General features: G+C 42.4%; 1 protein-coding gene across 2 annotated transcripts in view; it reads left to right on the forward strand.

Moving 5' to 3' along the window:
- Positions 1 to 1,007: 1,007 nt before the first annotated feature.
- CYP20A1 (cytochrome P450 family 20 subfamily A member 1) overlaps positions 1,008 to 24,924 on the forward strand; it is a 30,905-nt gene continuing 6,988 nt past the window's right edge. Inside the window, exons 1-10 of one of the 2 annotated variants that reach the window (XM_066622718.1) lie at positions 1,008 to 1,831; positions 3,821 to 3,870; positions 4,180 to 4,346; positions 12,471 to 12,616; positions 13,150 to 13,317; positions 15,338 to 15,416; positions 16,893 to 17,008; positions 19,096 to 19,150; positions 21,335 to 21,455; positions 23,562 to 23,673. In XM_066622718.1, the coding sequence (XP_066478815.1) occupies positions 3,851 to 3,870; positions 4,180 to 4,346; positions 12,471 to 12,616; positions 13,150 to 13,317; positions 15,338 to 15,416; positions 16,893 to 17,008; positions 19,096 to 19,150; positions 21,335 to 21,455; positions 23,562 to 23,673 (984 nt within the window). In that variant the 5' untranslated portion in view covers positions 1,008 to 1,831; positions 3,821 to 3,850. Of the gene's footprint in view, positions 1,832 to 2,123; positions 2,272 to 3,820; positions 3,871 to 4,179; positions 4,347 to 12,470; positions 12,617 to 13,149; positions 13,318 to 15,337; positions 15,417 to 16,892; positions 17,009 to 19,095; positions 19,151 to 21,334; positions 21,456 to 23,561; positions 23,674 to 24,924 lie in introns of those variants that run through there. The other variant, XM_066622709.1, reaches the window with a different exon arrangement.

Raw genomic sequence — 24,924 nt, forward strand, 5'->3', positions numbered from 1 at the left:
CCAGATCTGCTTTTACAAGAAGTGAATTCTGGTGGGAACCCCAAACACAGAGCTCTGACATAAGTGCAGTTCATAGTGCAATCCTATCAGGGTGACCAGATGTCCACTTTTCCCAGGGCATGTTCTCTGTTTTAGCCTCATGCCCTGGAAAAGAACTTAAATGTCCTCCTTTTCCTATGAGCAGGCAGCGCAGAGCCTTTTTGTAATTAATAAATTATATAGCTTTTAATTTAATAATAAGTAATATAGTTTTAAATAACACATGAAATATATATATATATATATATGAGTGTTTCTAGCCTTTATTTTGTCAAGTCTGTCATTTTTCTTGGATCTCCTACATTTTGGGATGCCTTATTCTCTTTGGAGGTTATGACATCTGGTCAACCTGAATCCTATGAGTGTGTGTACTCAGCAGGAAATCTTGCTGCTTTAAAGGGACTACAGCTGCAATCCTAGCCATGCTTACTTCCCATTGACTATAATGGGATTTACTTCTGAGTAGACATCCACAAGACTGGGCTCTTCTTTCCTGGTAAAACCACACTCACATGCACACTCATCTGGAGGAATTGAGTGGGACCAGGTAAAACAGGCTTTGGAGCCGGCTGGAGGAAATGGACTGCAACTGTGCAGTCTAAGGGCACAAGCCTATGCATGTCTACTCAGAAGTAAATCTCATTGTGCACAGTAGGGCTTACTACCAGGAAAGTGTGGCTAAACTACACTTTCCTGGAAGTAAGCCTCACTGACTATAATGGGACTTACTTTTGAGTAGACATGCATAGGATTGGGCTCTGACTGCAATAATTTTCCACTGAAGTCAGGGGAGGGAATACTCTGTACCTTTTCCTGGGAATAAGCCCTATTGGCCACAGAAGGGCTTATTTCTGAGTTAACCTGCATAGGACTGCACAGTGAGTCCCAAGGAGACATATGTTGCTCCTGGCACATTGGACCAGGAGAGGGTGCCAATACCAACCAGTCCACAAGGAGGGGGAGAGCAGGGTGACCAAATGTCATTATCAAAAAAGAGGACAAGTCACCCAAAAATGTAGGGCATCCAAGAAAAATGTAGGACATGGCAAAATAAAAGCTAAAAACACTCATATATAGATTTCATGTGGTTAATTTAAACACTATATTATTAAATTTAAATTTATGTATACTTTATTAAATTTACATATACTTTATTACAGTGGTTTTTAAACTTTTAGCCCTGGGACCCACTTTTTAGAATGAGAATCTGTCAGCACCCACTGGAAGTGACGTCCTGACCGGAAGTGACATCATCAAGCAGGAAAATTTTTAGGAATCCTAGGCTGCAATCTTACCCACACTTACCCAGGAGCATGTCCCATTTACTTTCATTGTTAAAAGAATATATACACAGTGGCCTGTTAAAAGTACAGATGTGTAACATTTCCCCAAATGCAGTCGCATACCATGGCGACATCAAATATATTAAAAATAAAATATTGAAATGAATGGGGATCCACCTGAAATGGGCTTGCACCCCTACCTAGTGGGTCTCGACCCACAGTTTGAGAAACACTGCTTTATTGCACCAAATTTCTTAATTCCAAGAAGGCTCTGCACTGCCTGCTCACAGGGAAAAGGAGGGCATTTAAGTTCTTTTCCAGGACAAGAGGCTAAGAAAAAGAGGACACCTGCTCACCCAGTGGAAGAGACCGATGCCAACTCGTAGAAAGCCAGCAGATGGCATGAAGCTGCCCAAGACAGAAGATGCGTCTTCTCCCCCCGTCGCCCCCTCCCTGGCTTGCACGTACTGCCCCAGGAAGTTCTGGATCTGCTTCTGGCAGTGCTCCAGGTACCCCCCTCCTGTTGGAGACCAGCAGGTGGTGGCGGCGGCGAGGCTCCCCCATGAGGACTGCAGAGATGTCCCAGTGCAGGGGATGGTCTCTGCTGCTGCCCAGGAGGCTTTGGGGAGGCTCCGCAAAGCCAGTCCAGGCTGCGGTGGCTCCGCCACTGGGGAAGGACAGCCCCAGCTGGAGGAGGAGGAGGAGGAAGCGCTTCTCTCCCTGCTTCCTTGCAGCGGCAGGCTCGACTGCTTTGGCCTCTCTCCGCATCCCCGCCTCCTTGCAAGCCTGGGCAGGGCAGGAGGCGGTGCAGCGGCCGCGGCCGGGGAGAGGCGTGCAGGGGGGACGTGGAAGGGGCGCGATCCGGACCTGCCGCGCCATGCTGGACTTCGCCATCTTCGCCGTGACCTTCCTGCTGCTCCTGGTGGGAGCCGTGCTCTACCTCTGTCCGGTGAGCCAGTCCCGGGGGTGGGGACGGCTGGGCCGCCTGGAAGGCTCCTGCCACGGAAGCGCCTGAGAAAGCCCACTCCTGGGCTTGCCTAAGGGGGCAATCCCGGCGGGCAGCGTACACAGGATCGCCCCTTGAAGCTGCAGCCCAAGCCTCTTCCCAAGGCTGCAGTCCTAGCCCCGCTTTCCTGGGAGTAAGCCCTGTAGAACTCAGTGGGACTTACTTCTGAGTAGGCGTGCCTAAGATTGTGCCCTAGGCTGCTCTGCCCTCTGAGCACAAGGCAGGAACCACACAGGAAGGAAGGGAGAGGATTTTGGGTGGTCAGGCACAAAGGGGGTAAAGCTGCTCTATAGTACAAGCTGAGTTGTTGGGAGCACAGTCGGGTAGCCCAAGTCTGGGTGTGGTTTACTCAGAAGTAAATCCCATTGGATTTAGTAAGGCTGACTTCCGAATAAGTTTGTCTTTGAGAGCAAGAGTGCACCACCTTTTCTGGAAGCCACCCATTGCAAAGTTTGTGTGCCCCTGAGACTCTTCTTCGTTTCCTTCCTGTGTGATTACTCCGTGTATTCACTAATTCACTTCTAAGATCAACATAGGCAGCCCAATCCTCTGCATGTGTACTTGGAAGTGAATCCCACTGAATTCACTGGCAGTTGCTTTTTAGGAACTAAAACAGATCCTAAAAAGCTTTGGACTGCCCTGACTTCTCTTCTTTCTGCCTATCATGCTTGGAAAATAACCTTTTTTGTAGAGAGCCAGGGTTACTTGCCCTGCTTCCACTTGGTATGTTTGCTTGCTAAGCAATTAAAAGCCACGTACAAATTTACACTTTCCCAACATGCTTGTTAAAATATATACACTTGTTTAACTATTCAGTGCGTTACTGCAGATCTAGAAAAGTGTAGAACCTAAACTAAATTGGAGTTGTATGACACTCATGTACATACACACAGTCAGTGCATCAGAAATCCATGATGCAGGTGCTGGACTATTGACCTGTTCTGTTGCGAAGCTTCCTCAGGAGCAGATGCACAGCTTGGGAGTCCTCTTGAATCCATAGCTGCTCCTGGATCACCAGCAGGAGAAAGCACCAATGCAACCTCCCATAACTTGGGGAGCCAGTGTGTTGTCTACAACTGGCATCAGCCTTTTGGGGTTTGGGGCGGGGACCTTTTATAGCCACCCCTGCAGATGCCAGGTATTGAACCTGGAGTCCTCTGCACGTGAAACAGATGCATTCAAAGCTGTAACTGTTGCACTGTGGCCTCGTTCACAACAGCATAACTTCTGTATGAGTAAATCTGTTTAGGATTGAGACTTAAAACCACTAGAACTGAAGACGTGCACAGTTACAGCATGCAATCCCTCTGGAAGTTAACTTGCAGTCCTACACAGTCATGCCACATGTATTTTAGGTCTCCACAGCTTAGTAAAGGGATGGCTAAGTAACATGATGAGCCATGCTGTTATTTTTTGGTCTCCTGTTAGCTTGAGTGTATCTTAGACACTACCAATGATGATAGTCTTGACTGCTGCTTTTGTTCTCCCTTAGTCTTCCAGGCAGTCTTCAGGTATCCCGGGAATGACTCCAACTGATGAAAAGTAAGTAACAACTTTATTCTTGTTATATACTTGTTATATACTGCTTTAAGTGGTTATCCTTCCCATTCCTGCTGGGAGTAGCCTGCACTTCAGGGGTTTAGGAAAAACAAGATCTCTGTGTGAAGTAGGCTCAGGACCAGGAGCACTTTGGTTTGTTGCAAACTGCAGCATGCTTGACACAAAGGCACAACTGCACAGGTTATTTTGGAGCGTTTTGAGATAGTACCCAGAGGGCACTGCTCTTTATGCGCAGAGAAGGAAAGCTTGTAACCTCACAAGTGCATTTGTATATCCTACTTAATGTTCCAGAGATGGAAACCTTCCTGATATCATCACGAGTGGAAGCTTGCATGAGTTCCTTGTAAACTTGCATGAGAAGTATGGACCAGTTGTCTCTTTCTGGTTTGGACGGCGCCTTGTGATCAGCCTTGGGTCCATTGATCTCCTGAAAGAACACATCAATCCTAACAGGACATGTGAGTCTGCTGTCTTTCTGTTGCACACCTTTCTATTTAAGAACATGAGCTTCATTTTTCAGTGATAGTAGGACAAATTTCTGCTGCAGCTTGAAGAAATTTAAATGTTGACTAATGGGAAATTCCCCCTTCTTGTTCATTAACAAGTTCATTAGTCCAATTAACATTGGACTAATTGCTATTCTGATTTGTTGAGATGAACTACTGTAGGAGTGACCCAAAGTTAATTTGGTTATTATTTTATTATTGGCAACCTTCAGTCTCGAAAGACTATGGTATCGCGCTCTGAAAGGTGGTTCTGGCACAACGTCTAGTGTGGCTGAAAAGGCCAATCCAGGAGTGACAATCCCTTCCACACTGGGAGCAAGTGCAGTCTGTCCCTGGTCTGTCCCCCTGACTATGGGCCTTCCTTCTTTGCCTTGTTGGCAAAGTGTCTCTTCAAACTGGGAAAGGCCATGCTGCACAGCCTGCCTCCAAACAGGCCGCTCAGAGGCCAGGGTTTCCCACTTGTTGAGGTCCATCCCTAAGGCCTTCAGATCCCTCTTGCAGATGTCCTTGTATCGCAGCTGTGGTCTACCTGTAGGGCGCTTTCCTTGCACGAGTTCTCCATAGAGGAGATCCTTTGGGATCCGGCCATCATCCATTCTCACGACATGACCGAGCCAACGCAGGCGTCTCTGTTTCAGAAGTGCATACATGCTAGGGATTCCAGCACGTTCCAGGATTGTGTTGTTAGGAACTTTGTCCTGCCAGGTGATGCCGAGAATGCGTCGGAGGCAGCGCATGTGGAAAGCGTTCAGTTTCCTCTCCTGTTGTGAGCGGAGAGTCCATGACTCGCTGCAGTACAGAAGTGTATTCAAGACGCAAGCTCTGTAGACCTGGATCTTGGTATGTTCCGTCAGCTTCTTGTTGGACCAGACTCTCTTTGTGAATCTGGAAAATGTGGTAGCTGCTTTACCGATGCGTTTGTTTAGCTCAGTATCAAGAGATAGAGTGTCAGAGATCGTTGAGCCAAGGTACACAAAGTCATGGACAACCTCCATTTCATGCGCAGAGATTGTAATGCAGGGAGGTGAGTCCACATCCTGTAGATTACCATTTCACTCCTAAATTATTTAAAAATATAATTGGCCTGGTCCATGAGACTCACAGAAAGCACAATAACAACCATGAAGAATGTATTTTATTTTTTAAAATGTCTTGCATTGCTTTTTGGTGTCATTCAAGAAGACATCAAGGCAGCTTACAAAGATAACATCAGAAATCTATAACACTTTCAACACAATCTAAAAAAGAATTCAACAAACAACAAAAACTAAAGTATCAGACAGCAGATAAATCACCAGCACAGAAGTTAAAGGGCACAATCCTAACCAGGTCTACTCAGAAGTAAGTCCTATTTTGTTCAATAGGGTTTACTCTCAGGAAAGTGTGGTTAGGATTGCAGTCAAAACCAGATAAGAGCGTTGTGGTAATATAGATATGAAAGGTGCAGCAAAAATAGTTTGGCTTAAAAAAATTAATTGATTGATTCTGACATAGGACTGGTTCGGACTATACAGGTCATCCCTTGTTATCCACTGGCGTTCCGTTCCAGGATCCCTAGTGGATAAAAAAAATCTGTGGATGAAAAAATAGTGGAAAAAGAGATTTGAAAATCCACTTCCAGATTTCTTGTCCCTGCTCCTAATTTCTTGCTCCTAATGGAATAAGATCATGCCCCAACATCTGCAGGGGTTTGATTCAGGGACTTCCTGCTGATACCATAAAATGTGTTAAATAAAAGCAGTTTAAAAAAATTAAAAAGTGCATCCCTTTACAATTGTGGTTTAAAAACAACTTTTTGTACTGTTGTAGAGAGGCAATTAGAAATGCAAAGGACCCCCTGCCTTTGCCTGGCTCAGCTGAAGAATGGAATGATCACTTGCATGACTGTCTCTCTACAACAGTAAGAAAAACAGTTGTTTTTTTTAAACTGTGATTTTAAAGGGATGCATTTTTCCCTTTCTCCAAAGATCAGCACATTCCTTCTAATTTGCAGTGGCCATTCATGTTGAGTCAAATCCATGTATAAAAAATCCATGTATAGCAAGGTTGGACCTGTATTTTTCCTCTCTAACTAGCCCTGGACATTAAATGACATGTCTGCTCAAGGTGCAAGCATGTTCTGGATTCTCCCCTTGCTCATCTCTTCTTTGTTCCTTGATCGTTTAAAGTGTCAATAACAGATTCTATTCATGAGATAAACATGGGGCTGAGCAAAGGGGTGTGTGAGTGCACAGGCAGGCCTGACAGCCCAGTAGTACAAGAGAGGTGTGTGCAGAGCATAGCTGAAAATGAAATCCATTCCCAAAGAAGAAAGATTTACAGCCTGATCTTGAACCCAGACAGTGCCAGTCACTCACACGCTTCCCGGGCAACAGTTATTGCAAACGTACCATAAGGCATGTTGCAGTGGCCACCGATAAGCAGCACCAGCAAGGAGGCTTGTGCCACTCAGTTTTGGACTTTTGCCAGTGGCAGGAGCAATGAGAGTGTTGCGTGGTAAGCTCCTCTCTGAGCAGCAGGGAGGTGCTTTCTGGACAGGAGGGAGGGGTGAAACTAGGCTGAGGGAGGGCAGACCAGAGGGCAGATTGGGCTCAGGAGGGAGCGGGGACAGTGGCAGAGGTTGCTGCCAGATCCTGTCCTCCCCTCTTGAGCCTAGAAGTCTGACATAGGTCTCCTTGGTTCTGCACTAGCAATCAAGCTGGCACAGATTTGAGTAGACACATTGGGGCTATGGAGGAACTATACAGGGTAATGGAACCAATGTTCCCTCACACCAGGGGTCTTTTCAGCCAGAGGGCCACATCAAATATCTGGCATGGTGTCGAAGGCCAGAAAAATAAATTTTAAATATAAAATTTTAATAAATACATTAGAAAACCTAAGGCCTTCAGACGGCCCAAAAATGTCACACTCACAACTGACTATGAATTGGTGAAGCAGAATAAATAGTGTATCTATGAACTCCTAAAAAAGGGCAAGTTCCTGTAAAGCTCTTGCAGTTTCCAGTTTCTGTTGGTCTTTTTTAAAAAAGAAAAAAAACACCTACACCCATTTGTTTCCTAGTTATAGCTTAGGGCCATCCATAAAATCTGATTAAGGGCACAATCCTAACCCACATTCCAGCACTGACATAAAGGCAGTGCAACTCTGAGGTAAGGGATCAAGCATTCCCTTACTTTGAGGAGTCCTCCGTGAGTGGCACCCAACTGCAGGATGCAGCACACGTCTCATTGGCACAGCTAGACAAATGCTGGAAAGTTGGTTAGGATTTGGGCATAAGTCTGATTTAATGAAAGGTTAAGTAAGTTCTAATGCATCTTCACCCTGGAATCTTCCTTTGATTTTTTTTTTTTCCAAAATATAACAACTTTCAAGTCTGCTTTATAATGTTTTGGGAAATTGAAATACTCTGCGCTTGCCCCTCTCCTTTCTCCCTGCCCAATGTCCGAGTATATACAAAAACTGTTTATTTTTTGAAAGATTTTTATCCTGCCTCAATATTATGTTGCAAAAGATTTAAGGTGGCTCACAACACATTTTAAAAATAGTCTCTCATAATAGTTGAAGATGTGACTGTGCCCTTGATGCCATGGGTACCTTCAAGGTCTCACTTGAGGTGATATGAGGGCAGAGTTGGAACTGAACTTTGTGTTATGGGTCACATGCCTGCTCCAAAAGCTTATCTGACAAAATCTCATAAGTACATTACCTGTCTGTTAGGCTTCACAGTGCTCAAAGACTCTTTTGTTGCAAAAGTGGTTCTATCCCTCTGGAAGTTTCCATTGTGGGAAGCTGAAGACCTACATACAACCTTAAGACTTAAGGTTTATGACCTTAAGACTTTTTCCAGTCGTCACTGGTTGAGGTGACGGCATGGTGGTTCCTGAGATGTTCTTCCCCAAAGCTGTGCTTTATGAAACTTGTAACCCAGTGCTATCCAACTTCCCAGGGGCCAGTGCAGCTCCAAGGAAAGGCAACATGGAGGAGGCCTCTGTGACTGCCCCTACCACCACAGAATGCAGCACATGCCCCATTGGCACGGCTGCATCTGTGCAGGAAAGTTGGCTAGGATTGGGCTCTTTAGCACTTAAAATAGTACAAAGCAGGTCAAATGTCTCTTGATGCTTTTATAAAGGTTCTGGCCTTAAACGGAGCATGGTATTTAAGAAGTCTGTTCAAACACCTTTCTTTCCAAGAGCAAAGGTTAGAGAGGTCCTTGGGCAAGCCTCCTTGTCAAGAGATATTTCTGTGGGTATTTCAATGCAGGAACTATTGTTAGCCATGTCTGTAGTAATGTTTAAAAGTTGTAAGATTTAATCATATATTTAAATATTTATTAATTTTTCAAAAGGTCCCCAGGCACCTGAGACATAAACTGTGAAAAGGGAGATGCAGTCTCTCAGTCTCTCCTACCCCACAGGGCTGGTATAAGGACAGAAGGAGGGAAGGACCCTTGTACACCACCCTGAGCTCCTTGAAGGAAGAGCAGTATGAAAATGTGAAAAAAAAATAAATAAAACTTTGATTGGAAGTGGGCTAAACTGAGAGAAGAATTTGAAGCTGAGAGCCAGAACTAGGCAGTGATGGTTTGATTAGGTGTATGTACCTAAGCTATGTGCAAGCAGCCCTTACAAAAAACGATACATTGATTGCCTCTCACCAGTGGATGTTCATAAGCTACAGTTCAAGCAGTCTGCCTCAGCTGAATAAGATCCTTATTAATATTTTCTTTATATTATATTTCTATAGTATTTCAGGCTGTGTGGGCAGCGGTTGTGTGAATGACTGTTAATTAGTGGTGCTTAGGGAACATGAGGTTCCTTGTAGGTAGCATGAGCTACTAGTGGCAGAGGGAAAAATACAAGAAACTGTAAGTTTTTGTTTTCCTCTGTTGCTTTCTCTATGATTATCTTTTTTTTCCTCTCTTCTGAAGAAGAAAAAATCCTTTTTTTTCTTTTAAAAGTTTGTGTCTGCAAGGTTTTGGGTTTTATTTTCTCTCTAGTCATTACTCCTGTGACTTCCTGTTTTGCTTGCATGTTGCCTGAAATCTTTGTTTGTTCATGTCTCTTTTTGTTCTTTCTTTCGGTGTTAAACCCAGCTGAAAAACATCAATTTGACTCAACTGCTTGCAAATTGGGCTTCAAACAAAGAAAAGAATTGGGCAGAGATGGAAATCTCTTCGCCTGTGGAAATGATGGCCATTTGAATAGCTTAAAGCTGATTTCAGGCTCCGGAGCCTGCATCTGCTCTGCAGGAGATCTCAATTATATTTTTTGTGTGTGTTTGGGGTTCATATTGCTCACGGCACGTTGGCCTTACGCTGTCGAGCTCCTTTATTCAACACATGGTTTCTTTTCTGCCACGTGGATTCAGTTATGCTGGGAGGTAAATAGGCTGTTCTTCAGGAACAGCATGTTGTACTTTGAGTCACGCACTTGTGCAGTAGCAGAGCAAAATGGCTACACAACAAAGAAGCAAGAAGGTGGAATAAATAAAGAAGATTTAGCTATTTATCTGCAGCATTGCTTGTACTTCAAACATAGACAAAGTTGGGATGGGAACAGTGAGTGTGGTTTGGCTGGTTTGCATTAAAATACCTCCTCAGCCATGAGGCTTATTTGATGGCCTTGGTCCTGCCTCTGTCTCTCCACATTGGCTCCATCCCAAGGTTGTTGCAGAGGAAAATATGCAAGATGAGGGCTCTATCGTACTTGGTGCGCTGGCTGTTCTTTAGAAATGGTCTGTTTGGAAGCTTCAGCTGACCTGGAATGTGGTGACCGGACAACGTTGTTCCATCAGCAATCTCCTGCACATATGATGCCTATTTTACATCATCAGCTCTCTTCTGTGCCCATTTCACAGTGTTGGTTATTGCCTTGAAAGCCCTATATGATCTAGCACCAAGTTATCTGCAGGACATCCTCTGCGTATATAAACCTGCCTAGACTCTCAGTTCTGTATCTCTGGCCTGCCTTTAACACAGCTCTGATTGGAGAATATCAGGGACCCTAGCTAAGGGTTTCAGACCTCAGGAATGGACATCAGGGCCCCCGCTCTGGTTGATGGGCATAAAATAGTCTTATTCCACCTGGCTTTGAATCATCTGAAGTCCTTGGATTTTTTCACACTGGCCTTAATTGCTTTATTAAAAAATGTATTTAATGGTTTTAGCAAGCTGTTTGTTTTTATAGGTGCTATTTTTAAGTCTGTAATTTGTTTTTAATGTTTTAAACCACTTTGGGCAAATTTTTATCCTTAGAGGTGATATACAGTTTTAAAAAAAAATACCAGTAATAATAATGAAGGAGCCTGGGCATTTTAAGGGTCAGAGATAATATGTGGCTGTGACATAACATTGTCCTTCTGACTCTTAGAGTTAATCTTAGGTAGCTGTCTGCTCTAATTTTTGTTTTTATGTTAAGTTTGAAGTTCAGTGTAGTATAATTTTGAGCATGCTTTGAACAGGGAAGGTTTTCATCTCATTAAAGGCAGCTCCACCTGTTTACAAGCATCTTGGAACCCTATCTGAACCAGAGCTCTGGGGGTTGTGGATGTGTGGTGCACTGGCATTCCTGGAGGGGGGGGGGCAAAACACTAAGTTTTTCAGACAGCTGAACACTGGTATAAAGTGGCCTGCCGCCCTCCCCTTCAGAGCCATTTGAAGCATGGAGAGCAAAGCGCAGGAGATGCTTCTGCTTTGCTCTTGATGCTCCAAATTGGTCTGCAGGTGAGGGGGAAGGCCTGCTTTACGCTAGCATTCAGGTGCTTGAAAAACTTTGCATTTTGCCCCCCTCTAGGAACACCAGTGGTGTGGTGTCCTCACTTTCTGTCTTTCCTGCAGTGTTTTCCCCAACACTAGTGACCTGTGTGCTGTGAAATTGAGTCTGTGGCGTAGGCTGCACAGCAGGAGTTCTCTGTGAGATGGCCATATATACCAGCTGTGTTTTTGCTAATTGAATTGAGAAGCAGATGGTTTCCAGTATGATCATTGCTGGCTAGAGGATGTTGTCAGCCCCAAAAGTGACCTGCATAATAAGTTGCTATCGCAGCTCTAGTAACGGGTGAGAGTTTTTCGTTGGGTTTATAATGTGTCCAGTAGGGCTGGGAGTGTATTTCAGGGAGGGACCATTTTGGTAGTTTAGTGCAAGTACGTCACAAAGCAAAAGACTGTCCGCACAATGCTGTACCCTTCTACTCGGAAGTAAGTACCACTGTGTTCAGTGGGGCTTACTCTTAGGAACGTGAGCATAGGATTGCAGCCTGTGTCTCAACATTAAATAGAATTACGCAGAAGTAAAAAGTCATAGAGAGGCTGGTCTAGATCTGCCGTATTGGATGTGTTGCTAGGTGCTTCAGTTAGGGGTTCCAGTGAGCTGCTTTGTCGAGGCCCCATTCCCTGCCTTCTCCTTTTATCTGCTTCTCTTGGCTCGGCAATTTCTGGCAAGGAAAAACTGTAAATTTGTGAGGCTGTTGCCTAGCAACAACCCCCAATGCTCTCTTGCAGCTTCTGAGTAACCAGGAACTTTATGTTTGGAAGGCAGTGCAAGATATAGTATTCGGAGCCAATTTAAAAAATATCCATACTGTGTAGCTATAATATTAAAAAATAGTATTATACCCAGAAATTAAAAACTACTCATCAGAAAAAAAGATCCATGCAGAACAATACATTCAAATTCAGTCTGTACTGCAGCATATTAAAGAAAGTATATCTGAGAAAGAATGGGTAGAAAGCCTTCCCATAAAATCTACTTATATTTTGTTTACCATTATATAACTAGTAAGCTTTGACATTGCCACATTGTCAAAAAGGTTTTTCCCCCATTCGTTCCCCTGTTGCTTTAATCTCTACGTTTTGTTTTAATAGGTACTAGCTGCTACCTATGTATAATTGTATTCCCAATTGCAAAATTAAGGGTTTCTGGATGCAGATTACTTTTTCCCAAGTGAAACTTTCCAGGTTCCTTGTATTGTAACAAGAATGTATTAAATATTTTGATAGACACTTGTCTCTTGACAGCTTCTTTAGGGAGCATGGTGGGGATTTCTGCTAAACTTTGATTCTCTCTCTTTCAGCGGATCCCTTTGAAACAATGCTGAAATCCTTGTTACAGTACCAGTCTGGCCTAAGTGGGGACGTGGGTGAGAGTTGCATGAGGAAGAAGCTGTATGAAAATGGCGTGACCAAGTCACTGCAGAGTAATTTTCCTGTTATCCTAAAGGTGAATGGTTTTCGCTTAAGGTCTCACTGTTCTGCAAGCTTGTTACCTGTTTTTGTTGGGAGAGTAGTCCTTTGAGACACCTCTGTAAGGCATGGTGATTAGTGTCAGGAAATATTACTGACAGCAGGTTCAAATCCCCACAGCCATTAAGCTTCCTGGGTAACCTTGGGCCATTCACACTCTCTCAGCTTCGCCTACCTCACAAGATTGTCGTGAGACCAAAAAAAAGGAAGGAACCCTGTATGCCACCCTAAGCTCCTTAGAGGAATACTTATTTTTAGACTGCTTCTTTTATTTTTTTTTTTTTGGTATTGTATTTTTGTTTTTATTATTTTGTATTGAAAATCGTCTTATGCTTGGTTTTAAAGGGAAAGCTAGAATATAGATAACTAAACTACTGTTTCTCAGCACATAATATTCAGTGTTCTGGTGTAAGACAGTATTGCCTACCCTGTTTTATAACTTTTCCTAATCATTTGCTCAGCGATATGATGGGGAAATAGTGGAATTAACATAGTTATGTTTTCTTTAAGCTGTCGGAAGAGTTGATAGCAAAGTGGTTGTCCTACCCTGAGTCTCAGCATGTGCCCCTCAGCCAGCACATGCTAGGATTTGCAATGAAGGCTGTCACACAGACGGCAATGGGCAGTAGGTTTGAAGATGACCAGGAAGTAATTCGATTCCGTAGGAACCATGATGCGGTAAGTCTAAAGAAGGAAGTGACAGAAATATTAGCTTGAGTTTAATTTTTCTTTGCTTAATCATGTTACACTTTCCAATTTTACTTGTGATGGCTATTTCCACACTGGCTTAGCTAGTTACTAGGGTCCCAGGATCTGTTCCAAAGTTGCATAAGTCAGCCATCTTGCTGAAGCTCAGGAAGTCCGGGTCTGATCAGTGCCTGGATGGAAGACTCATAGGTACGCTAGGTACACTGCATTGAGTTCCAGCATGAAAGAGAGACAGGATATAAATAATTATTGGCACATTCACTAATACCCATGACTTCCCTCAAACTTTATCTATGTATTGGATGCGTGGACTGCTTCCTCTGCTGAGATCTCTAGCAGTGTTCTTAGGCTTTGCAGAGTGGGGGTTGGGGAATGTCCCTTTGCTATTTGCTTTAGTTTTGTGGATTTTGGCAGAGGACAAAAGTCCCACAACCAGCTTTGGTGCATTCTGCATCAGCTTGAGAGCACAACCATCTGAAGTGGGTCTGGCAATTTCTGTGGACATTTATATCCTGCCTTTTATTTAGAGAAATTGCTGGTGTGTTATCCTCACAACATGTCTGTGACAGAAGCTAGGTTGGACCACAGTGTCACACAGTGAGCCCCGCCATAGTGTCCCACAGTGTTGTACTGTGAGCTTTGTAGCTGAGTATGGCCTTGAATGTGAATTTCTCACATGCTGATCCTCTGCAGCAATTGCAGGGTTCCATCTGTCGCATCTTTTCTCCCAGCTTTTTAAAATAATAGAATACCATACAATTTCGCAATTCGTCGTAATTTTCACAGCCAATAGGCAGCAGGTGGGTCCTGCAAATTCAGTTGGGGTATCCCTCTTGTTGGTTGTGAGACAATGTTTGCTCTCTTTTATCTTGCCTTTTACACAAATGACAGGGCTTCCTTCCATAGCACAGTGTTTTTCAAAAAGTGCTTCTAAGAGCCCTGGGGCTCAACAAGCACACCATAATTGGCCATCTGCTCAACGCGGCACCATTTCTTGTATGTGCCAGCACTGTGGGGCTCCCCAAGACTTCACACATATACCAGAAGGGCTTCCTGAGAATCAATTTAGGAGTGTAAAGGGCTCTGATGACTGAAAAGTTTGAGAACTGCTGCCATAGGAGAAGATTTACTGGACCCTTCTGGCCCTTTCAGCAGCACTATTCAAAATGATGTCATATGGGTATAACCTAGTTATCCAAGGATTTTTCACCTGCAGTTTTAACTCAACACGATGAGAAGGACCCTTTCAATTAAAGGAAAAAAGTCATTTAACAATAATCTTGTTAATGCAAGAGAGAGCAGCCGACTGACAATCCATCAATCATTCTCTTTCCAGGCACTTAGAACAACTTCACTCCAAGTCAAGCGACCCCTCCCTTCCCCCTTAGTCTGCTGTTACTCACTTCCAGTTTCCAAAGGAAAGCATTTAAGAACACCTAGGATATATGAGACTGTACAACCGTTTTGGTGTTTTATATTAACATGTATCTTTGTAAATTAAGAACCAGTTATAAGTTTCATGTGCTCCCCCAGAGCACATGAAAGAAAGATAATCACTTTGCATTCTTTCCCAGCACTGAGTTCTGGGTGAAGGGAGGGGTCGCTGGCTCAGAGCGAAACCTTTCTAAGCCCCTGGAGAGAGACTGATGGGTTGTCTTCCTAATAACTCTGTCTTTCATCACAAAGGTCAGTAAGGCTGTTCTTAAATTGCCTAGCAAAGGAACATTGTTTTTTAAATGTTTTTAAATCGCTTTAATGCGATTTTTGCCATCCACGTGAGTTCTGGGAATGGAACCCTCGTGAATAACAAGACTCAACCTGTAGTTTCAAAGTATCACACCTGTGCTGGTGAGTAAAAAGACAGAGAGGCTGCCTTCTATTTTGTGTTCTTATTATAAAGCCAAACTCCTAATGTTTATACTCTGGGAAGATGAAAGTTCGACAGAAGTTTTAATAGCTTGAAAGCGTAATTAACTTTCACCTCTTTCAGATCTGGGCAGAGATTGGAAAAGGTTTCTTGGATGGATCACTTGACAAAAGCATGACCAGAAAAAAGCTCTATGAAGATGGTAGGTTCTGTTTGTCAGTCCATGCTCTAGGTAATGCTACCTCTGCTTGCATCCATAAGATCTATAGTGATGATCACACCCAGATTAGAATATATTTATTTTTCTTCTGGTAAAATACGTATAACCTTTCGCAGTGTATATTTGGGGTGGGGTGCTGATCTACTCAGCTACGTGGAGAACTCCTGCATCCTAATTTCTAGCACAAGCTATCCTAGGGTTTTGTTGTTTAACTATTTTGGCTTTGATTTAAACAGAGGATTTTTTTCACATTGAGGCAAATAAATGCTTGGCAATTGGATAGGGTCACTGGATGAACCTTCCAGTACTCTGGAGAAGTCGTTCTTTGCTATTCAGTTGTAACATGGGGCAAAGTTGCGTGTGGCAAAGACATAAATGTATAAATTCAAAGCATCACTCTTTGCCTGGGCAGCCGTTGTCTAACCCAATACTTTATGAGTCATTTGAAAAATCCTGTGGAGCTCCCTTTCACTGGTGTCTCCTGGGGTCCAACCCTTTTATAACCCAGTCTGAAAGTTATTTTGTAAATGCGTGCCACAATTAATTAGTGCATACACATAACAAAACCAGGGGTATAGGCGATCATTATTTCAAGCAAGATCTCCTGGGAATGTAGAGATCAGTATACAGAAAGATAAAAAATGTGTTTCTAAAAGGAGACAACTCTGTGGTCACTGTAGTGCGTGTGTGTGTGTGTATACAGCTTAATCAGAGTTCTGTCAGGCTTTTATACAACCTAGGTATAGAGGACCCTATTTCGCTTCAACAAAGGGGAGCTTATCATAAAGAATTTACATATAAATACCCTTTTAGAGAGAGGTTCAATATAACTAATATTATTCCTGAGATTATTACAACCATGGAAAATGGTGGCCATATGGTGTCCTTTTGAATACAAAGGAGAAGGCCCTATACCTTTTCCTCAGCTCAAATTTCTAATCCAGAGTTGACTATTTCTTTGTCTCTTGGATTATATACAAAAGTGTTTTTTTTCCCAGATTTTGGGTGAAAATAAATATTGGGTCACGGCTTAGTTTCTCTTACTTGGAGGAAATCAAGGTCCCACTTTGGAGAAGTGATCTGGAGATTGGATTCATTGATATTGCAAGATCATTCCATAAAAGAGTAGGGAAGATATTGTGGTGTATTTTTGAATAATACAAGCATGCTGAAGAATACGGCTGTACTATGGGAAGCATTCCGAGCTATAATTACAGAACCATTTGTTATTATAAACACTTTTTGTAGGCACTTCAAGAAATAATATTTTTGTCTCCTCAGCATGGACAATGGATGTACATGTGGTGAGAGGAATATATGTAACCTCTGTGGGCAGGGCAATGTACGCTTCTGACATGTGAAGTGGCTCTCACGGTGGGGAAGGCTGAGATAGCCGGCATAGTGTGCCATGTCCAGGGCATGACCTCTAAAAAAGTCTTCATATTTGTGTGCATAAAGCTCTGATGGAGATGGAGTTGGTTTTGAAGAAAGTCATAAAAGAGCGACAAGGAAAGAGCTTCAACCGGCACATCTTCATAGATTCTTTACTGCAAGGGAACCTGAGTGACAAGCAGGTATACAAAGCTGTAGTGTAATTAACCATTAATAGTCCCACTAGATCTGCTGCTAATTATACCATGTTGATTGTGATTAATTTCATTGCCTGCATTGTCTCTCACTTGATTTAATCTTCATAGCTAAAATGGGGTATGTGGCTTTTTTCTTCTCCTGACCTTAAAACTGATATTTTTATTTCACGTCTGTGTCCCTGTTCTTTTTGCTTTCCTCATGGGACTGGTGTTTGGTGAAAGAGTTACTCTTGCTTCATACGGGTCCAATGGAAGCACTAGAATGTTGGCCTTTGTCAGGAGACTTGCTAGTGCTCCTTAGCAATGCGCTCACTAGGCACATTGGCCCAGGTGTTTTGACATCCAAACTCCGTCTTGGAATGTGTATGTACCTAGATTCTACAAACAGCTGCTGTGACTCCTCCTCTGCAGTTAGAACTCCTTAACTACTCAGAAACACCTCTTGCTATGAACATGATCCCCTCCCAGGAGACAACTATCAAAACCCTTTCAACTTGCAAGGAGTCAACATCCTCCTGAGCAACATTGCCCTTGGAGACTCCAAGCTTGCTCTCCTTCCTCATTCGGCACAATCCATTCCAAAACGCAATTCTAAACAAAGCTTTGTTGTCTGTATGTAGCTGTATGTATCATTCTGTAAAATGACAATTAAGTAGTGCATTAATTGTAGTTTTGTAGGCAAATTGGGATTGCTTTTGGAAGTGACCACTTTTGGACTGACCACTTTCTACTGTTCCCTAAGACAGATCACTGTATCTTGTCCAAAACACAGATAAGGAAGAGGATGCTAAGATTGCTGTGTGGCTCCTTATTCCATCTATAGGGGAATTCCACAATAACTTGATGGGTTACACTCTGACATTAATCTACAACCCCTGACCTTGACCATTGGCCTTACTTCTGAGTAGACAAGCTTAGGATTGTACTGTAAGTGCCTGGTGGCTGGGTCTCAAGGATGCCTGTACTGGGTCCAGTTTTATCTTCTGAAGCTGCGTTTCTTGTTCTTTTTTTTTAAGTAAAAAGGATTCAATAAACTTTTCCAAATGTTGTTCTTGTTTTTGCTGCAAGAGATTAACAAGGCTAAAAAATTTCAAAACATGGTATCTGAGGATGGAAAGCACTGAATTCTGTCTTCTGAAGTAGAAATCCATCTGTCATTGCCCAATCACACATTTAACAAAGTGGGCCCTAACCCACAAAAGTTTATGCCTCAATAAATTCCTTATTCCTTACTGCAAGACACTAAGGCTGCTGTCCTACGCAGGTTTATATGAAGAAATTCCTGTCGAGCACTTTGGGACTTACATCTGATTAAATATCAGATTATTTAATCTGAACTAGACTGCTCCATGACTAACCCCTTGGAAAGTACTTTTAAATGCTCCTGTATATAATTTCCTTCTGTTAGGTACTCTTTTAAATAGGGTTGCTGTATTAATCTCTTGTAGCAAAAATGAATCATTTAAAGACTAACCCATTTATTATAGCATGAACTTGGATCTTGTGCATGCTTATGTTACAGTAAATGTGTCTTCAGGGTGCCACAGGTGCTTTTTCTAGTCATTGGATATAGTTGGTACCTTCTCCTTTGGGGGAGTTACTTTTTATATACTGGATTTGTAGTCTATATACTGTGCACAAATCCTGTTGAAGTCAGTGAGATTTAAGCAGCATAATGTTTTCAGGGCTGCACCCCTGCTTCAAACTACTGATGATAAGATTTCAGCAGGATTTAACATTTCCAATACTTAAAAAAAATTCCAGTACAAATATAACTGGACACCACCATTTTTAGCAAATCACTGACCATTTGCCTAATCCAGTCTTGTACAGATTACTCATTTTTGAGCTTTTTCAAATCTAACTACAATTAAGAAGCATGAAATTTAGGTTTCAGATCTCTCACTCTTTTATCTTTTTATAACACTTTCTAAATATCCTAGATCATTCTTTGATTAGTGGTAATTCATACTCTACTATATTTTCTAATGTCTGTTAAGATCTGTAATTTTATTCTGAAAAAAATCACCACCTACTGATTCCATCTCCCTGAACCAGATTTTGTTTTCTAGATACTGGAAGACACTATGATATTCTCCCTGGCAGGGTCCATAATTACTGCTAAGTGTAAGTACATAAAACAGCATGTAGAACCGTGGACATATAATCTTGCCTATAAAAGCTTAGGCCAGGGTACATTTTAGATTTTTAAATAAAAAAAATAGATAATTAGATAATTCTTGACTTATCTGTGTGATGTAATTTTGGGACTCCAGGGCCTTAGGAATTTTCAGAGCTGGGTGTGTGTGTGTGTGTGTGTGTGTGTGTTAGTGAGAGAGAGAGAGAAGTTCAGGGCTTATTTGTCCAGCAGCTTGTTTTCCTGTGAATTTGTGTGGTGTTTGTTTTAACTTTTTGCAAACTACCCCGAGATGTTTTTAACAGGCAAGATATAAATAATGTTTGACAGATGTTTGAGAGCCAAGATATAAATAATAATGAGGGTAAAAACCAAAAACCCCATGCACACTGTCCTTGCTTGTAGGTTGGATACAGTTGTGGTGGATGTAATTGAATAAGAATTGTCTTGATTGGGAAGGTAGGAGGAAGATCTCCCCACCCCCAATTTGCCTGAGACAGAGCATCCTCATGAATGCATTTGCCATCTGGTCAGATGTATTTAATACTTAATAATAATAGTTAACATTTCTGTTACGTTTTCTGAGTTTGCAAAGCATTTCACAGATCTTATCCTGTTGTTGTCCTCGCAACAACAAGGTGAATAAGAACTGTTCTCATATTGCAGCTGGGGAGCTGAGGCTGACAATGAATGGCTTCCCTAAGATCCCTAGCCCAAGGGTGTCAAACATTAGGCCCAGGGGCCAGATGCAGCCTGTGGAAGTTTTCTATTCAGCCTCAGGCTCTCACTGTGGAGCAGTGCTGAGGTGTCACTGCTGAAAGTGCAGCCCACATGATAATGGGACTGCCATATCTTGCAATACGATCAAGATTTGTATATTTTGTCTACTGTCATTTGCAGCTAATGCGTTCCTAAGCAAGAAAAAAGGGCTTATTTCTGGTTATGACCAGTTTAATGACATCAGTTCCTGCCTAATGACATCATTTCTGGCTCTCAGCAGGCATCATAAATGCTATTTTGCCCATTGTATGAAACAAGTTTGACACCCCTGAGCTAGCCAGTTCACATCAGGGGCAAGACTCAAACAAGGAAAAATCCTGACTAGAGATTGTATTTGAATATGTTTACGACCATGTGAGGGCGCAGTTACAAAAGTTTCACCATATTAAAAGGGAAACATCCTGGCATGTAAGATGCAAGCAAAGGGGAATGGAAATGCCTCACCCAAGGTTTTGTCTACATTGTTTCTGTGGAAATAGGGTGGTGAGTTACAGAAAATTTCAAGACCTTAAAGTGACCAGTCCGTGTCCATACTTAATTTATTAGCTATGTAAACCATTTTGTGAATTACTTTTTGTTGAAAAATGGTCTATGAATATTTGTAATAATAATAACTTGGTAGGTCTTAGCAAGAGCTTCCATTTGCATCAAGAGTCTCTGCTTTAATTTATTGGATTTCAATCTGCATTTGTGACTGAAATCCCCCAAAGTGGTTCACAGCATTCATAACGTGTAATCGATCCAATCAAAATTTTGCAGTTTCAGCAAACAGAGATGTCTCCTCCACATGGAGAATGTTTCTAGTTCCTCCTAATGAGGAGAAGGGAAATACTGAGCTGAAGCAAAGACAGATGTATGGGGGTGTTTTGGCCTCTCTCCCTCTCCTGGTTTTTCTTTCACAGGGCAGTTGATCATACATGACTACTGTGATGAGGGAGGGGACGTTGGTAATAGGAAGCTTTATGTGGGAGCCGACCTCATAGTTGTTATGAGCTGGAAGTCCCCAGTTCAGATTGTGACTCTGCTTTGAACTTTGTAATACAGGTATAATAATATGAGCCACTTCAGAAGGTGGTTGTAAGAATGACTGAGATAATATATGCGATAAGTTAGTGTTTTTTTCAGCACTTGGGGAAAAGCACTATAGTATACAATTACCAAATGCCTTTTCTGCCTTTTCAAATGTTCTCCTGGTATTTTTGTGTTCTCCTGATATTTTTGTGCCAAGTTGTTGCTTCCTCTTTGTGGCAAGCGCTGTTTCACATGCTCTGATTTTTTTTTTTTTTACATTGCAGCAACTTCATTTTTTTTTAGCTACAATTCTGGAGCCAGGAATTATAAGGAAGGCATTGCTGAGCAAACATTTATGTTTATCCCCTAATGCTGTTTTGCAGTGTGCACCTGGGCAGTGTATTTCTTGACCAGCTCAACAGAAATTCAACAGAAACTTTACAAGGAAATGGACCAAATTTTTGGAAAGGGTCCAGTGACACATGCGAAAATCGAGCAGCTCAGGTGTGTGTGATTTTTTTCTTTCTTTTAATAACTGTGCCAGTGGCCCAGTGCAATCATACTGGTTCTGCTCTCTTATGACCCAATCCTATGGAGGGCCTGTGCCAAGTCCTGTAAAGGCAGTGCAACTGTTGTGTGTGTGTGTGTGTGTGTGTGTGTGTGTGTGTGTGTGTGTGTTGGAGCTGCCAGCAGAAATGGCCAGAGGCCTACACGCTCACCACACACTGACCCATCCCATGTTGGAGCTGGCAGGGGTGGTTCAGGGCAGGGAGAGGGGAAGGCAGGAGCTGGTTCAGGACTTCAGGGAGGTGGATCCCAGCAGCAGCAGGGTGTGCCACGATGATGTCCCCTTAATCATCTTGTACCAGCAAAATAACTGGCAAGGAAACCCAATGATGGCCATGCAGAGAGTTAAGTAAAACATATTATACTAACCTTTCCTAGGCCATCTGGTCGCGTCGCCCCCCACCATTGCATGCAGTGCACACTACGTCATGGCAGAAGTTGGTGGGGATACGGTAGGTGGGGATGCATCTATATTTGCATATAAGTTGAAAAAATTAAGCCTAAAAATCAACCTTAAAGCTTGCTCAATGGGTTAATACCCGTTTCATACTTGTGCACCATTAAAAACAGTATTTTTACAACATTTTCAGGAAACTTTTGAACGCACATCTAGGGTCAAAAAACTGAAATCACATTTTCATTCATTGATTTTTTAAAATTCATTTATTGATTTTTTTTTAAATTTTAATCTTCATTTAAAACGCAGACACTTACAAATTGGCGCTGAACACTGAAACACTGAAGTGGTGGCACTATGGGTGTTAAGTGTCAATTTGAAATAGTGTCTGTGTACCTTACGGTTTCACTTTTTAAAATACTCTTCAGTAAATTTGACTGAAGAGTTCTTAGGTAACAATTACTAGTAAGTCGTTCAATGTGCAAGAATGACTGCCAGCTTTTCCAGGATCTGGCCTCAGGTAAAATCAGATAAAATTATCTAATTCAAAGAATTTCATAAATCCTTTACACTCATCTACAAGTCATAGCAGATTTCATGATTTTGGGCTCAAACTTGCCTTTGACTTATAAGTGAGATTGACTAATACATAACAGTATGCGAGTAAATACGTTAATTATGAGATCAAGAGTATGCCACAGGCTCATGCAGTCTTTCCACCTCCTCCATTCCAGATCCTTTCTCTATTCCATGGTTTGCTTTAAGCAACCTATAATGTTATGTGTGGTTTGGTACTAACCATGATATATATAAACTAGAATTACTCTCTTAACCACAATTTGACCTTCCTTCCTCGCTGGACCATTAAACATCAACTGCTCTGTGAGTGAATCAGTGGGAAGAGTTATCCTGCATTTACTGTTTTACTTATCTTGTATGATATTGTGTATTTTTAGTGTTCATTTTACTTTCATTAATAGGTGGCTTGTGAGGAGATACTCTTACAGATGAGATATCTGATATCACTACACTTCAGTTAAAGAAAGCCATTGAAGGAAGGGGTAATTTGCACAGGCAGAGGGAAGGACTGCATGAATCCACATCATCTTTCTACTCTTCTAATCACGTCTAGGTGAACAGAAACATACATCTATACTGGCCTCTTGTGGCCATGTTAGGGTTCAGTCCTATCCAACTTTCTACTGAGCAGATGCAGCCATGCCAATAGAGTGTGCACTGCATTCTGGGGGGGGGGGCGCAGTCAGGGAGGTCTCCTCAAGGTAAGGGAACATTTGTTCCCTTACCTTGGGGCTGCACTACAGCTGCACCAGAGCTGAAAAGTTGGATAGGACTGGGACCTCAAAAGCAATTTGTATGCGAAGGGTGCAGGTGTTTGAAAGTGGTGTTTTTTCCCCCCTCAGAAGTAAGCCCATTGTGTTACATTAAGGCTGTAGTACAATCAACAAACACCTCTAGCTATAGGATTAATCCTGTTGTACTGTGATTGGTTGGTTTAATTTGGATTACTTTGGTGGACTCCTGCTGCGCTAACATCTGACATCTGGAAAGCAGCCTCTGAAGTCTTCCAAAGTGTTTTTGTTTGATTTTATTTGGCATAAAAGATTGGTATAGGTATTTGTTTGCAGATATTGCCGACAGCTTCTGTGTGAGACTGTGAGGACAGCAAAGCTGACGCCAATTGCTGCACGGCTGCAGGAGCTGGAGGGCAGAGTTGACCAGCATATTATTCCCAAAGAGGTAGGATGGAAGCCAGTGCTCAAATACTTTAAATCCTACTGGTGGACAATAATCTTTCATTTATTATGGCTATGCCTAGGGATATGGTTGTATTTGAGGGCAGATTTTTGTTTTAAATGTGTACAGCCACTGAACAGAACATAGATGGCTTTCCCCATTAAAATGGTTTCATAGAAGAATAAAAGAGAGAGATTTTCCAGCTAGGCATTTTCACTACTCTGTGTTGTCCTAAATCAGGTAAAATTTTACTTGAAAATATATTTTCCTCCCCTTTCAGGCCTCATCAAAAGAATAGGCCATTGTACCTGACCAGTTTACAACCTAATCCTAAATATATGGTGACTTAGGACCCAGTCTTATCCAATGTTCCAGTGGTGGTGCAGCTATGCCAATGGGGCATGCACTGCATCCTGCACTCAGGGGACACTAGCAGAAGCCTTCTTAAGGAATATTTGTTCCCTTACCTTGGGGCTTTACTGTGGCTGCACTGACTCTGGGAAGTTGGACAAGATTGGGCCCTTAGAGGCAAGTCCCAGTGAGTTTTGTCAGACTTCTAAGAATGCTTGAGAGGTGCATGCATCAAACGGTTTTTCAGCTCTGGAAGAATGGCGTGAATAATTTAATGTAAAAGACAATAAGAAGAGATGTGATTTTTTCAGTTTTATTTTTCATTTTGTTTTTTTTCATGCACATTGGGGCATGCACATTGGGGCAAAAAATCAAAACTTCCCATATAGGCTGATGGGTCCTGAGCTGTCTGTGACAGATCAGGAGAGAGATCTTGGGGTGGTGGTGGACAGGTCGATGAAAGTGTCGACCCAATGTGCGGCGGCAGTGAAGAAGGCCAATTCTATGTTTGGGATCATTAGGAAGGGTATTGAGAACAAAACAGCTAGTATTATAATGCCGTTGTACAAATCGATGGTAAGGCCACACCTGGAGTATTGTGTCCAGTTCTGGTCGCCGCATCTCAAAAAAGACATAATGGAAATGGAAAAGGTGCAAAAGAGAGCGACTAAGATGATTATGGGGCTGGGGCACCTTCCTTATGAGGAAAGGCTACGGCGTTTGGGCCTCTTCAGCCTAGAAAAGAGACGCCTGAGGGGGGACATGATTGAAACATACAAAATTATGCAGGGGATGAACAGAGTGGATAGGGAGATGCTCTTTACACTCTCACATAATACCAGAACCAGGGGACATCCACTAAAATTGAGTGTTGGGCGGGTTAGGACAGACAAAAGAAAATAT

Source organism: Tiliqua scincoides, chromosome 1 (genome assembly GCF_035046505.1).
Source record: "Tiliqua scincoides isolate rTilSci1 chromosome 1, rTilSci1.hap2, whole genome shotgun sequence".
Taxonomy (NCBI): domain Eukaryota; kingdom Metazoa; phylum Chordata; class Lepidosauria; order Squamata; family Scincidae; genus Tiliqua; species Tiliqua scincoides.